Source organism: Arvicola amphibius, chromosome 15, assembly GCF_903992535.2.
Source record: "Arvicola amphibius chromosome 15, mArvAmp1.2, whole genome shotgun sequence".
NCBI classification, from domain to species: domain Eukaryota; kingdom Metazoa; phylum Chordata; class Mammalia; order Rodentia; family Cricetidae; genus Arvicola; species Arvicola amphibius.
In genome coordinates, this window is record NC_052061.1 from 12,784,059 (window position 1) to 12,799,227 (window position 15,169).

The window sequence follows — 15,169 nt, forward strand, 5'->3', positions numbered from 1 at the left end:
AGCCTCCCCCCTGCCCCCCCAAATGCTATGATGACAGTTGAATGTCACAAAGCTTGCCTGAAAAGCAACTGAGTGTATGTTTGAGGGAATGTCATTTTGCGGTTTCACTGTATTGTGCTCAGACTTTAACATCTCAAAAGACATGGCCATTAGAAATCCATACTCTCCTCCATGAAATCAGAGCTGATTGACATTTTATTTACTAGTTAGATGCATGAGCATGTTCTTGTACACATATATTTTGAGATATTGATTAGTTATTTCTGTAACCTTCACCATGTAACAAGATCACCCTAGACTTTACCATTTTGATAGTGTTGGGAAGGCTGGCCATGGTTCATGCTTGTAATCTCAGGGCTTGGAGGCCAAGGCAGAGAGCAAGGTTTTGAGGTCAACCTGCTCAACATATTCACTCAAAAATAGAAAATAATCAACCAAACAAAACTTGGACTTTTGTTGTTGTTGTTATTGGGCTTAAACCTAGTGCCTCAGCAAAACTACCACAAGCAAGCATTCAGTGGCTGAATCTCTAGTAAAAACATTTTTAGTAATTTGACCACTCACTATATCTCAGCTAATAATTTTGCTGTTTAATATGTCAAGATTTTTTATTTTGCTACTTAACATATTAGGCTTCAATGGGACCCAGAATTGTTAAGGATTTTGTTTATCTCCTGTTTTTGCTAATTTTAGCAAGTGAAGGCATATTTTATGTATATTTAGCAGCAGGTAAGGTTGACACATTAACATTTATTAGCTATTAAGTCTTCATATTCTTGATTCCCACAGATGAGAAATGTAGCCACATTTCTTTGTTCTCTTGAGATTTGGTACACAAAAATGAACTCTTGTCTTTACATTGTTTAGAGTAGATAATTTCTATTGATTGCTTTGACCCTTTTGGTGTCTTTTAGGAACTTTTGGGGGGTGGGTATTGAGACAGGGTTTCTCTGAAGCTTTGGAGCCTGTCCTGGAACTTGCTCTGTAGACCAGGCTGGCCTCGAACTCACAGAGATCTGTCTGCATCTGCCTCCTGAGTGCTGAAATTAAAGGCGTGCACCACCATTCAGCATCGTTCAGGAGTTTTATGGGTAGATATACATGATTATCCTTGACTTTGTTCTTCTGCTTTTAAAAATACTCCTGTTTGTGTTGCCCAGGATCAAACTAAGGCCTCTCATGCTACACCTCCATCTCTTAAGCTTGAGTTTGTCATATTAAATTAAATCCTGGGCTAGTTCAGTTATGTATCAGTGGTTGGGGGAAGTTTACTTTTGCTTCAATTTTTTAAACAACTTGAAAACTCACATTTATGTTATGTACACTTAGGTGAGTTTAATTTAGAAAAAGTGACAGTCATTCCTCATTTTCTGTCCTCAAAGAATTTTAGAACTCTTCAGGAACATCTACAATGATTATAAATAAAATATAGAAATTTATTCAGATTCCTGAGAGAAAAATCTGGTAAGTAATCCAAATTTAAAATTTAAAAGCAGGCTGGAGAGCACTGGCTGCTCTTCCAAAGGACTTGGATTCAATTCCTAGCACCCTTGTGGTAGCTTAAAACCGTCTGTAACTCCAGTTCCAGGAAATCTCATGCCTTCTGGCCTCCATGGGCACCGGGCATGCACATGGTACTCAGATATACATATAGGTAAAACACATGTACACATAAAAAATTGGAAAAATACTACCTTTTTTAAAAGTTACCAAAAGAAAAAACAAAACACCCAAAACCAACCCAACATTGGATCAAACTAAACATACCTGGGGTCAATTTGCGACCATCTCATTAGATGGACAAAAATAAGATCAGAATGTAACAGTGTGCAGAGTATATTAACTTACATGTCCTGCCACTATTTGTATGCATTATCTAAAAAAAAAAAATCCCAAACCAGCACTTGGGAGGCTGTAGGGGGAGGATCATAACACACGATATACTTGCTGGCCTATACAGCAAGACCCTGTCTCAAAAGAAAAGGTGTGGATATTGTGGATGCTTGTGGACTGAGCAGTGTTCCATGGTGAGTGTGCAAAACACAAGAGTTCTGTCTGACTTGTCCAGTTAAGCTATTTATATCATTTATCAAAATAAATATTTTTAAAGATGGCATCACCCAAACAATTTAGCTTTTATACCAAGCACTATAGTGTGTCTCAAGTGAATTTTTATCGAAGACAATTTTTTCCCAGAGTTAAAATCCTTTTGATAGCTTTTTTATGGAGCCAGGTCTTGTGCAGCTCTGCAGCACTGGCTGGCTTGGAGTTTGCTCAGTAAGACCTTGGATTCTCGGCAGTTGGCGGGGATCAAAACCGTGTGCAGCTCATTTTTTGTTTTTTGTTTTTAGTAAAGAATAATCATTGTAAGGCACACTACGTGTTAATACATCAAGGAGAAGAGTATTACTGTTGGACCTTAACTATCAAATCGGAGACTGACAGCCTACTTCTCTTGTCATACATAGTACAGTTTCTTTCTCCTTTGCTCTGAGAAATGCGACACGTTATTTCATTAAGCAAAACTAGTGAATAATCCCAGATTGTCAAAATTAATACTTTTGTGTAACTTATTGTCAAGCCTCTTAATAATAGTATAGTTTCCTTTGTGTAAGTTTCCTAGGAGAGTCACTAAGTGCTTCTGCCTTCAGTGGTGACTGCCTGACGTGAGTTAGTTTGGGTGAGGGAGATGTGTCTTTCTTGACCTGACACATCTTCCAAAATGGCTGGTGTAAAAGGCTTGACCCTGATGATGGTGTTAAAGTGGATCACTGGTAACTTCACCAGTGGATGTTGATGGCTGAACAGAGTGTTGGGGGAGGGATAGTTGGAGGAAGTTATGTCACTGGGGAATGTATTTTGGAAGGGTGTGTCTTGTCTTTGGATCTTCCTCTCTGGCTCTTCTGCTTCCAGCTGCCATGAGGTGAACAACTTTACTCTGGCACACCTTCCCTTTCCACCACCGTGTTCTGCTTCATCACAAGCCCACAGCGATGGGGCATCTGTGGATGGAAGCCTGAAACCATGAGCCCAAAGAAGTCTTTTTCTCAGGTATTCTGTCACAGCAATGAAAAGTGACTGTCCCTTCACCTAGTATTGGAAATTAATGGTAGCCATCACTAACTACTGTGCCCAGATGGGAATCAATGTCCTGGAGCTCAAACAGTGATTGTCTCTGAGTTGGGAATTGGTGCTGCAAATGAGACCCAGTTGTATCACCTCTATTATGAAGAGGGTATGTGGTATGGCACAAGTTGGTTTATGTTTCAGAGTTGAAGCCGTGACCTCTCCAGTGCTAAACAAGAATTCTACCGAGTTATACCTCTAGTCCAGAATACAAACTGTAACTGCTATAAGAGAAGAGGAAAGAAAATCATGTTTTCAGCACACAAACTGACCTGGCGGTTTTTGTTTTGTTTTGTTTTTCCGTAGCTTTGGAGCTTGTCCTGACACTTTGTAGACCAGGCTGGCCTCGAACTTTGTAGACCTGTCTCTGCCTCCCGAATGCTGGGATTATGCACTACTATACCCTCTGGCCAACCTGGTATTTTTTTTAAAGATTCTTGTATCTTTTATATCATTCATAATCTTGTATTTTTACTTATAGTCACTGATTTACCTATTGGTATTAAATATTTTATGAACAACTAAAACAGAAGGCATTTGGCCCTAAATTTGCATATAGCTTATTATGTGACTCAGGATCGCAGAGTCTTATTTGTAGTACATAGAAGAGTTCAGAGGGATGATACATGGACAGAACAATTGAAACTATACTTAGAAAGTTGATAACCATGGCATTATAGCTTTGCCTTTAATACCTAAAAACTAAGCATGTCCCAAATGGTGTGGCCACGTAGAGAGGAGTGGGGCTGAGGTTGAGGTGTGCTCTAGCTCAGTGTTTGGATACTTACCCAGTATGTGCAAGTCCCACTATGGTCCGCAACACTGTGTACACACAAGGACACATGCATGCATGGTCAGAAAGTTGGTTGTGGCTAGTAAAGGACAGATCTGGAGGCAGAAGCTGGAGGTCAGGGTTGGTGAGTTGAAGGGTGGGAGCCAGGTGCCCCTACTTCCCAGATGTTGCCCCCATGCTAACCTGGTGGAGAAGTGCACCTGTACAAAGTAACTAGCTCGTTTCCTGAGCCCTTTCCAATGAGAAATGGAACACATGCATTTTGGGAGGGCATTCTGATAAGGCACCACCACAGAAGTTCTACTTCTGGGCACACATCCCAAAATAATAGAAAAGCAAGGGATCTGTACATTCCTGTTGATAGTCAGCAGTCACAGAACAGTAGAGGAGTGGATAAACAGTATGTGCCATATGTTCAGCCATAAAAAGCAAGTTTGATAGATGATATAGAGATGAACTTGACAAGTTGGTGAGATGTCAGACAAGAAAAGAACAAAACTTCAAAACACTTAGAATAAGGAAGAGGGGAAAAGGTCTGCAATTGGGGGAATGAGTTGTTTGTGCTGAAAAAATCGTGGACAGTGGGAGCACTGAATGTCACAGATGTCCCTGAATTAAATATTTGTAAGTGGTTACAGTGGTGGATTTTATGCAGTTTCCCTGATCAAAACCTCCTGCCTAGCAAACCAAAAACAGTGTTAGAAAAGCAAAAACCATACCGTTCAATCCCAGATGGGCTGGAGAGACTGCTCGCCAGTTGAGAGTGCTTGCTGTTCTTGCTGAATACCCAAATTAGTTCCCAGCACCCACACCAGACAGCTTACAAGCACCTGTAACTCCAGCTCCAGGGATCCGACTCCCTCTTCTGGCCTCTGCAGGTGCCCATGCGCACACACACAAAGATGGACATAAATCTGTTTTAGAAAATGCACACATGCTTCAGACAGCACAGAAGCTGCCCTGTGAAACTTCCTGTGTAGGTCAGTGCTGATTTCTAGGCCCCTTCTCTGGGCCCCGAGCTTTAAAAGATGTGTTACCACCTCAGGCAGGTATATGAAGCAGGGCTTGACGGGAAGGCTCCCTGGATGGACAAGGACAGTGGATTGTTGCTTTGCTTCTTGTGCACGATTACAGAGGTCAGTAGCTCATCAAGTGTTGTGAGTGCCCCAGCTAGTCCTGGTTCCGTATTTCCTCCAGAGATTTTTAGCAGGCCTGAGCAGGGTTTAGGTAACTTGCAGACTCCATTCTCATTCAGGAAGTATCAAAACTATATTAGCTCTTCTCAAATCTTGTAATGTAAGATTCTGACTCTAGAATTAAAATTTTGTTTACTTGCATTCATGTTGAATCAGCAATAATACTGTTATTTCACACATGAGCATGTATGAAACAGGGTTCAGAAACCCAGTAAGTGTAAGGGGCCTTCACCCTGGTAACCTCAGACTGAGTCACAGGAGCAGACAGGGATTCCAAGTTTAGGGGTCATCCCGAAACACACAGCTGCTCCCTTGGGCCTGTAGTTTTTTGAGATTACAGGCACCCAAAGCCATTGTGTTCCTGCAATGACTGCCAACATATGCCACTGTTCTCATTGCTGCTTCCCTCAGCCTAGAACCTGTATGGTCATATGTGGGCCTCATCCTAGACTTTTAACAAGAATAGTTGCCTAGAGTTTTGTCTTTGCTAGTTTCCCTTCTAAGTAATTGGGTTCCAGGATCCAATAAAGTCTACATGGGTCTCCAGAGTTAAGCGTATGTGCCAACTGTTATTATTTGGAGATAAGGTCTCCCTATGTAGTCTTGGCTACCTTGGAACTTGGTGTGTAGACCAAGCTGGCCTTGAACGTCAAGAGACCCACCTGTGTCTGCCTCCTGAGTACCTGTGCCACTACACTTGACTCACCCAATTATTAAACATATCAGACACGTCAGAGGGATTCCTGAATCTCTATTCCACATCCTTGAGTAGGATTCGGGTCTCTAGTGGGCCTGAGGGTTGACATTTCTAGCATGTTCTTTGTTCTGCGACCACAGAGAACCTCTGTTCTGTATCTTTTCCAGGGACACCAATCCCACTGAAGACCACACTTCTAGTTTTAGTTCTTTATTAAACCAATATTTCTGTAATAAACATCAATAGCTACTTGAACAGACTCATTGCTATCTTGATTATGTCCACAACTTAGGGATATTTTGCTTACTCTTACTGGTGCCTAAAACCAGCCTTGCCAGGACCTCTTGGCACCTCATAATTAAAATTCCAGCTGACGTTGGGGTCTAAAGTTTGCTGTCAATGAGACCAGGCCTGGTTTTGACAGTGAAGCCACCATCAAAAGCTGCATTTAGAACTTCATCCAGGCAGCTTGCTGTGACAAAACTTAGATCCTGTCTGACGTTGCTTGGGATTTCTTCAAGGTCTTTCTCATTCCTCTGTGGAATTATGATCTGCTTCAGCCCTGCTCGGTGTGCGGCGAGCACTTTGTCTTTAATTCCACCCACCTGCCAGGCGAGAGAAGACAGCGTCAAGGGTTATGGTCTGCAAGTGGACCTGCTCCTCACTGAGCTTGGGTATTCAACCACCTCCCATTTGGTTATGGTCTGAGCTGGGCTGGGATGCCAGTAAAAAGGCTAATGGTCTATCTAAAAATGTGTTGCTTCCATTTTAAATATTTTAATGAGAAAATCTGAAATTATGATGTCTATGGATGCCTTCGTGTGTGTGTGTGTGTGTGCGTGTGTGTGTGTGTGAGAGATTGCAACCTTGTATTTAGGTTGATTCTGTAACAGCATTACATTAGCTTGGTTATACTATTCCTAGCTGGAAGAAAGGATTTTGGAAGTTCTGACCATAAAGAAATGACAAATGGAAGAAATAAGTATGTTGCTGTAAATGTTATATAATGTGTACATGTACATTGTTTGCTACACAGCTCTGTTTTATAAAATAAAGATTTGAAAGTTAAATGAACTGGTCTTACAGAAGATGCTCAGTTGTGTTACAAGATTATTGTCTTCATTACCACAAAGCAAAGGCCTTTGTGCCATCTAAAAATGAGAACACTCCAAACTAGCTCTGGTTGTTTTTTAATTGTTGCTTCGTGACAAAAACCCCTGTTGATTACCCTGGCCTTAACTTACAGAGATCTGTCTGCCTCTGTTCCCTGCTCGCAAGTGCTGGGATTAAAGGCGTGTGCCACCAGGGCTGGCCCCTCTTGTGATTTAAAAACAAACAAACAGCTATTCCTACAATGAATGGTTCCTTCCCTCTGATGGACAAGATGCTACGTGAATTTCAGTGCTAAGGCATAAAAAGAAAGCTATTGCCTGGATTGATAGGTTGGATTACTTGCCCTAGAAGTAGCAAGGTATCATGTTTGATTATCTACACAGACTGGGAAAGCCCACAGTGAAGACTTGGGCCTCCTATGCATCACACAGAAAGAAGCAGGAGTAGCTTTAGGCCTTCCTACACAGCTGTCACCTTGGCCCAGACTGCGCTTTTCTGGAGTGCCTTCTTCAGAGGAAATTGTGAGACAGACTGCGTCCTTCCAGTATGAAATGTCTATTTTTACACTCGCACTGGACGGAGAGCAAGAACAAGGCACTGTATGTAGCACTGTAGTGTCCAGTGGTTCGCAGTGCCTGAGCACTCTTTCCACTCCAGGATATGCTCTGCTATTTCTTTTACTCTTTGTTGTAGTCCATCTTCCTGTTTGCTGTGACTCTTGCCAGATGCTGGATATGCCAGACTGACTATACTGGATATTATTTCCCTAGTCATTCTCTAACCACACTCAATCCCAAAGATTTCTTTTTATTTTATTTATTTATCATTTATTTATTTTTGGTTTTTCAAGACAGGGTTTCTCTGTAGTTTTCGAGCCTGTCCCGGAACTAGCTCTGTAGACCAGGCTGGCCTCGAACTCACGGAGATCCTCCTGCCTCTGCCTCCCAAGTGCAAAAGACTCCTTTTTATTTCAGCCTTAGTAAGTTGTTTGTTTTTTGCTTTTTTTTTTTAATTCTACCACTTTTCTTCATGGCCCTTGCATGGTTGAATGAAAATATTGGAGTACAATTGTTTTAGTGGCTAGAACTAAGGCTGAGCAAGTCCTCTGCTATTGGGCCTTATCTCTGGCTCTTTTTCACTTTGAGGTTGGGTCTCACTAAGTTGCCTATGCTGCTTCAGTCTTCCTGAGTTGCTGGGGTTTTAGGTGTGCCTGACCCCTTTAATGATCTTAACTGGCAGTCCTATAATCTATTTTCATTCATATTTTGCAGAGTAAAGAACATTAGCTCTTTTCTCTTTTTTGCTATGGATCTGTCAGTCTTTTGTAGACAAGTCCTGGCACCCAGTCACTGGAAGTACCCGAGTCCTGTGTATTGAGCCACAGCTTTGTGTAGACAGATCTGGATATGTACTGGAACCCAAGACCCACAGATACAGGAAGGCTTTTTAAAATGTTGTTTTTGTTTGGTTTGCTTGTTTTTCGAGACAGGGTTTCTCTATGTGACAACCCTGGCTATCCTGTAACTCACTCTGTAGACCAGGCTGGCATCAGACTCACAGAGTGTCCCAAGTGCTGGGATTAAAGGCCTGTGTCACCATCGCCTGTCAGGTCTTTTGAAATGTAACAAGACAACTTTAATTCTGTTCCCATTTTTATCCTGGTAGTTTTGCTATAAATCTTGCCAATTTCAGCAATCTAAGATTTTTGCAAGGTGCTAGGATGTCTCAAATGAACTTAAAAAAGTGTGGGATGAGCTTAAAAGCAACAATGTGATTTTATATGTACTTTTAACTGTTAAGAGAGAGATTGCAGATGTTCAGGTAAGCTATTGATCTTCCTACCAACCATGCTAATATTTTCCCCTTTAAATCTTTTTAGATGACAAGGGAACATGGGAGAGATAGGTTTTCTTTTACTTGACCTAAAGTTTAAAATAAAAATTAATTATAGGCACTAAATTTTTAATGCCTATTTTAAACCAAAGTGTTTACAGAAAGAAGGCAAACTATTATTCATAAAAGTTTAAAAATAATTTGAGTAAAAATTATAAGAACATAAATGTTTTCTATACTTACTGGAAGAACAAGCCCTCTCAGAGTAATTTCCCCAGTCATGGCTACATCTGAACGCACCAGCCGCCCACTGAAAAGTGAGGTGAGACACGTTACTATGGTAACACCAGCAGATGGTCCATCTTTTGTGACAGCTCCAGCTGGGAAGTGCAGATGGATGTCTGTGTTGTCAAGAAGATCAAAACTTCCAAAAGCTTTAAAAAGGAAAAAGGGAAATTTAATGTAGAAAAATTAAACCTATTTTTTTCTCTGAATAAAATCAAACACAAAAATGGGTGTTTTGTATAAATGAACCCTTCAAAAATATTAATGGATAGTGCACTTAGAGTGAGGTCTGGACAGAAAGATTCATTCTACTCTAAGTATGATTTAAAACAAACCTTTGCTCTTATTTCTAGCTCAGGCACTAAGCCAAACAGCTCTAACACGGTCACTAGAGTCTCCGTAGGCGTTCAGAAGCCAAGTACTGGATGTTACTGAGTGGGTCACCTTTGTCACACAGTGTAAGATGTTTCTTGGATCATGACCCCAGGGCCCTCCTTCCCAGCTGTGTTCCCACTGTGGCTGGACCATGTACCATTAGTCAGGTGGTATTTCTTCGCATTGCTTCGAAGCCAGCTGATGGCAAGATGGGCAGACTCCTTCATGACTTCCCCTAGCTGGCCAGTCAGTGTTAGCTGGCCTTCGCCGTCCATCCGACTTGCCTCCACAAACATGATTTTGCCACCCAAGGGAGTCCATGCTAATCCTATTGCCACTCCAGGTTGACTCAAACGCTCAGATACCTTGAAGGATAAAAAACAATCAGTTGTGTCAACATGGAGAAATTATTTCCAGAGCATTTAATCATACTGTCCTGTAAGACTTGCTTTTCCAGAGCAAACTTAATAGTAACCCTTTGAGAACTTACTATCTGACATTATTTTGAGATACCCTCTCACTATCTGGCTGTCTGCCACAAGAGATGCACACACTTCTTATTTAGTATTTGCCAGATGCAGTATAGCCCTAGAACACAGGTGAGTAACTTGACTTCCAAGAGCTGGGTTCAATTATATATGCCTTGATTTTGAGGAAACAGTAGCTTTATCAGTGTATCTTACTGGACTGTGCATCTCTACATATCCAAAGCCTGACTGGGTTTTCAGTATGTAAGCTTACTTTAGGGAGCAGCAGCTCTCACGGGCTTGCTGTAGCTACTGCAGAAACACTGCCACTCCTTGGTTATCCCCTATACTCGGGGCATGGGGCAGCCCTGTGCGGCCTGGCTGCAGTGTAAGTGGAGCACGCTGCTTAACTGGGATTATGAGTCTAGGTGATAAGCTATAGGTTAACACATCCCAGATATGAAAATGCAAAGTAACAGTTGAAAGACAGCAATGCTAACTTTGATTGCACTCCAGTCTCCAGACATAGGTACTGTGTCACTATGGAACAACAGAGACTGGCTGGCTCTGGTAGGAGGCCTGGTGCTCACTCCCAGCCTTTCTCTAGCAGGTGTGTGCAGTGGAAACGGTGGCATCAGGGAAGCCACTGGGGAGCTCAGCCCACCCATCTCTGCAGACATGGAAGTGCCTTTCCAGGAGGTTCTGTTCATAGCTGGGCACAGCTTCTTTTCCAAAATTTTCGTTCACGGGTATTGGGTTTGTGACAGCTCAGGGTGTTGTTTTCCCACTCAAAGGGTCAATTAGACTAATATGCAGATTGAGGAAGCATGTTTCAAGAAAAGGTTAGTGGATACTAGACTGGGCCTCTTAGTGGCATTTTAAACATTTATGTGTGTATACATGCACATGCATGCCAAATACATGTGTGGAGGTCAGAGGACAACTCTGCGGGTTCTGGGGACTGACCTCTGGACAACAGGCATGGTGACAATCTCCTTTAACCTGCTGAGTTGTTTGTTCAGCCCAACTGGTTTTTTGTTTGTTTTTGGTTTCTTTTTTTGAGACAGGGTTTCTCTGTAGCTTTGGAGCCTGTCCTGGAACTAGCTCTTGTAGACCAGGCTGGCCTCGAACTCACAGAGATCTGCCTGCCTCTGCCTCTGGGATTAAAGGCCTGTGCCACCACCGCCCGGCTCCGCCCAACTGGTTTTAATACCTCAAAGATCAATACTTAAGGACCATTTGCATATCTAGTTCTGGCCACATTTGCATTGCTTTACCTCCCATAACTATGATGATCTCTGCAAATGTGGAGAGCTCTCTGAGACTCTTAGTCCACAGGAAGACTCATGCGCCCGTCAAGATTGTACAGCCACTCCATCCGTCCCTTCACAAGGAGCCATGGCGTCCTAGTGATGCCCCGCATACATTAGAGGAGCATAGATGTGAATAGGCCCCCAGGACTGACAGAGCACATAAAGATGAAGAACGTGGTATAAAAGTGTGGCAGGCCACAGTGTATGGACAAAGTGCCTATCTCTGCAGTGGACAGTGTTAGCAGAGGATGAACAAGAGTGAGGTTTGCAGACCGCCTGCTGGAATCCTCCTTTACATTCAAGTTGGTCAAGTATTCTATTGTGATAGCTAAGATGTGTCAGGAAAATAAAAGGACACAAAGAGCACCACTAAGCCTTGTGCACAGCTTTTCTTTTCCGTTCTTTCTGGGTTCCTCTACCAGTGCTGTTGAAATGGTAGAAATTCAACATCAGCAGAGAAGGGTTACAGACAGACAGAAACAAGTGTCCGCCCCTTGTTTCAGTTCTCAGGGAACTGCTGGGATTAGCCTTTTCTGGAAAGTCTAGAGAAAGAAGCCATGGAACACGGAATCAGAACCCGTCTTGACTCTAACAGTGAAAACTAAGCTCTTTTTCTTTAAACACTTTGAAATTCAAATCCATGGTATCTTAAGAATTCAAAGAACCCAAATGCCTTTGGTTGTTCCAGATCTGCTGGCAAGAATAAACAAGGACAGTTCCAGTGAGTGGGAGCTTTGTGGGAAGGCTCGTTAGCTGAAAAGCTAGTTCAGAAGTTAACACATGAGCAAGGAAGATAGCTGCAGGGAGTCTCTCTTCTCCCCTTTGTAAGCCTTTGGGGAAACCATCATCACTGGTAATGATTTTGAAGTTTTGCTCGAGAGACTGCCTTATGCATGGTTTGACAGATTTATTTTCTAGACATCTTTTCAAACCTTTCTTATGAAAGCACCCGGAACATCTAAACTTCCCAAATATGTTGTAATGGCTTCAACATCCTATTCTATAACTATGTCCATCCGCGTCTTGGCTTGTCCTGGCTCTCAGGCCTTCTGTAAGGTAGGAAAGGGAAAAGCAGCACAGGACAGTAATAGGGTGAGCCCCGCACTCGGGTTAACCCTGAGGGAATTATCCATAGGATGATAGGGTCCCGAAATATGTTATCTGGTGGGCGGTAGCCCCAGTCTGACACTAAAGCTGGATTCTTGCTTTCAGACAGTGGGGATCATGTCGATTCCCCACCTCCTTCCCAAGCCCTCAGTAGCACAGGACAAGACCTCTTTGATTAAGATGCACACAATAGAAGACAGGATTCTCCTGCAGCAGCAAGTCCACAGGCATGAGTCAGTCATGAGATGGAGGGGGTGACTGAGTCAAGTCGGCCTAGCTGCCCCGGAGACGACATGGCGCTCTCTCCCTACGGACTCACACTACCACGTGTGACGGTACACAGGAAGATTTCCCTTTTAAGACAGAACTTCAGCCTCAGAAACCACAACTCTACTTGCCCGATACCAAGCAAGCGCCCGTGTAAACATAGATATGAGAGTTCTCACCTCCAGCTCATACATTGGTGGCCCCAGGATGTCTTTCAGAGCGTGGGAGTCGATGAGAACCGGCATTTCAGGTGGCAGGGCCAGGTCTGCAGTGTCACTGATGGCTTCAGGCTCCGCATCTTCCAGCGCGTGCTCTCTGCAACCTAAGAGAAACACGAGCACAAGGTCCGAGAGAGCTGCCGGTTTGAGCACTCACTAGTGGGAAAGTGTAACGGGAGGCACAGTGACTACCACGCTCCAGTCCTCTATGCACTTACGGGCACAGGCTGCCTTCACCTGTCACGGGGGAGGAACCGTCTTTCAAAGCCCTTACGGGAGTATTCACAAGTGCCTCTACGTGGTCACTGTAGTAATTAAATCTCTCTACACTGAAAAAGTTCAGGCCCAGATAGATTCACAGGTGTATTTCCCTAGACTTTCAGAGAACAATAATATGTCTAAAACTAGTCAATAAAATAGCAAAGAAAGAAATATCACCAACTTCCCCCCCTTTTTTTTTTATGAAGCTAGTATTACCCTAATACTAAAGATAGAAAAAAAATAAATTTCTCTAAGGCACTTAGATGCAAATCTTTTTGGCAAAATACCTGCAAATTGAATTCAAGAACATATCAGAAAGATTATTCACCATGATCAAGTTGGATTTAACTCCAACTAAGATGCTGGGATGGTTTAATACATGTAATCAATAACTGTTTTAAATTATATAAGGAGACTCAAAAGACAGAACATGGCTGTCCCAGGAGATGCAGAAAAGGCTCTTGACAAGAATCACCAGGCAGCACTCACTGGACTCGGTGGGTTACAGATGTGAAAGCAGAATCACCAGGCAGCACTCACTGGACTCGGTGGGTTACAGATGTGAAAGCAGAATCACCAGGCAGCACTCACTGGACTCGGTGGGTTACAGATGTGAAAGCAGGAAGGGGATGCTGGAGGAGCTCTAGAGGGTGAGGGCCGAGAGCTGCGGTGGGTCTGATCAAGATACACTGCATACACACTAAATTAACTTTTTTCTCCCTGTTCAAATGGTTTGAAAACAAAAGGAAGTTGAAGTTTCTAAGAACTATCTACTATCTTCCGGGACACCTTCCAAGCCTTCTTGCTAGATAATCCAGACTGTTTTAAGTTGATTCTGGATATGGCCAAGATGCTCAGAGAAAATTCAAGACAGAAAACTGCAGTAAGGTAGCGGGAGCACACAACACGGGGGCTCCAGTGTGGATGCTGGTACAGGTGCAGGCAGAGCTGGAGTGGGTGGATTTCCCAGGGACCAGGCACGCTCTTGAACTGTCTCCAGCTACAGAGCCCTCAGCAAGAGCTGTCAGTTACTGCAGGTGTGCCCTTCCCCTTTCCCTCTGCCACTGAACATGATTCAGATGAAAGCAGGTCTCAGAACTATGGAAAAATCGTGAGGGGCAGAGAAGGGGAGGTTCTGGAAGGTGAGGAAGGGGCTAGCAATGCAACTCAGTTGGTAGGGTGCCTGTCTATCACACATTCAGTCCGGATTCTAGCACAACATTAAAATAAAAAAGGCGGTGACACATGCCTGCAATTCTAGCACAGGAGGCAGGAGTAGCCAAAATTCAAGGGTACGTACTGAGTCTGAGGCTAGCCTGGGCTACATTAGACTCTGTCTTTAAAAAAAATTTTTAAAAAAGGAGATATAAAGAGAAAGATTCTAGACTATAAACCTCAGGAAATTGTAGCAGGTCTCTAAAAGCCCAGAGTACTGCCTTTCAAACAAATCTTTCATTAGGACAGTACCTCCGTAAGGTGATCTGTCCAAGCAGGTGACCTGTCTTGGGGCTGGTAATCAACAAATTGATTGCAACAAATTGTTGCAACAAATTGCAACAAGTTGCAAATGCTAGGCAACTGCTTCACCACTGAGCCACACCCTGAGCTGTCACAAACCCAATACCTGTGAACGAAAATTTCGGAAAAGAAGCTGTGCCCAGCTATGAACAGAACCTCCTGGAAAGGCACTTCCGTGTCTGCAGAGATGGGTGGGCTGAGCTCAGTGCTGTGAAGACTGGAATTTTGTGGGTTCAGAGGTTAATTACTTTACCTTGAGCCTCTGGAACAGCCACTCCTTGCCCCAGTCTGTATCTGAACCAACACCTTGTGAAATTAAAACAACAATAAAACAAAACAAAAGCCAAACCAGCACCACCAAAAATCTTGTAGAAGCTGTCAACAGGGGAACACTAGCTCCACCTATCCAAGAGCTAAGGATGTCATCAGCTAGCATCCTGGGCCTACAGAAAACTTCCCCTCATCTTGATGGATCTGCCTCTGTGATGGAACTACCAAGTTTTTGTTGTTGTTTTGTTTTGTTTTTTGTTTTTTCAAGACAGGGTTTCTCTGTGTAACAGTCCTGGCCGTCCTGGAACTCACTCTGAAGACCAGGCTGGC

The 15,169-nt window shown here is 43.1% G+C and overlaps 1 protein-coding gene across 1 annotated transcript in view; it reads right to left on the reverse strand.

Moving 5' to 3' along the window:
- Positions 1-6,006: 6,006 nt before the first annotated feature.
- Positions 6,007-15,169, reverse strand: part of Lonp2 (lon peptidase 2, peroxisomal) — a 78,870-nt gene continuing 69,707 nt past the window's right edge. Inside the window, exons 12-15 of the mRNA XM_038312269.1 lie at positions 12,752-12,894; positions 9,576-9,783; positions 9,002-9,192; positions 6,007-6,417 (exon numbers count right to left, since the gene is read on the reverse strand). Of these exons, the coding sequence (XP_038168197.1) occupies positions 6,196-6,417; positions 9,002-9,192; positions 9,576-9,783; positions 12,752-12,894 (764 nt within the window). The 3' untranslated portion in view covers positions 6,007-6,195. The remainder of the gene's footprint in view (positions 6,418-9,001; positions 9,193-9,575; positions 9,784-12,751; positions 12,895-15,169) is intronic.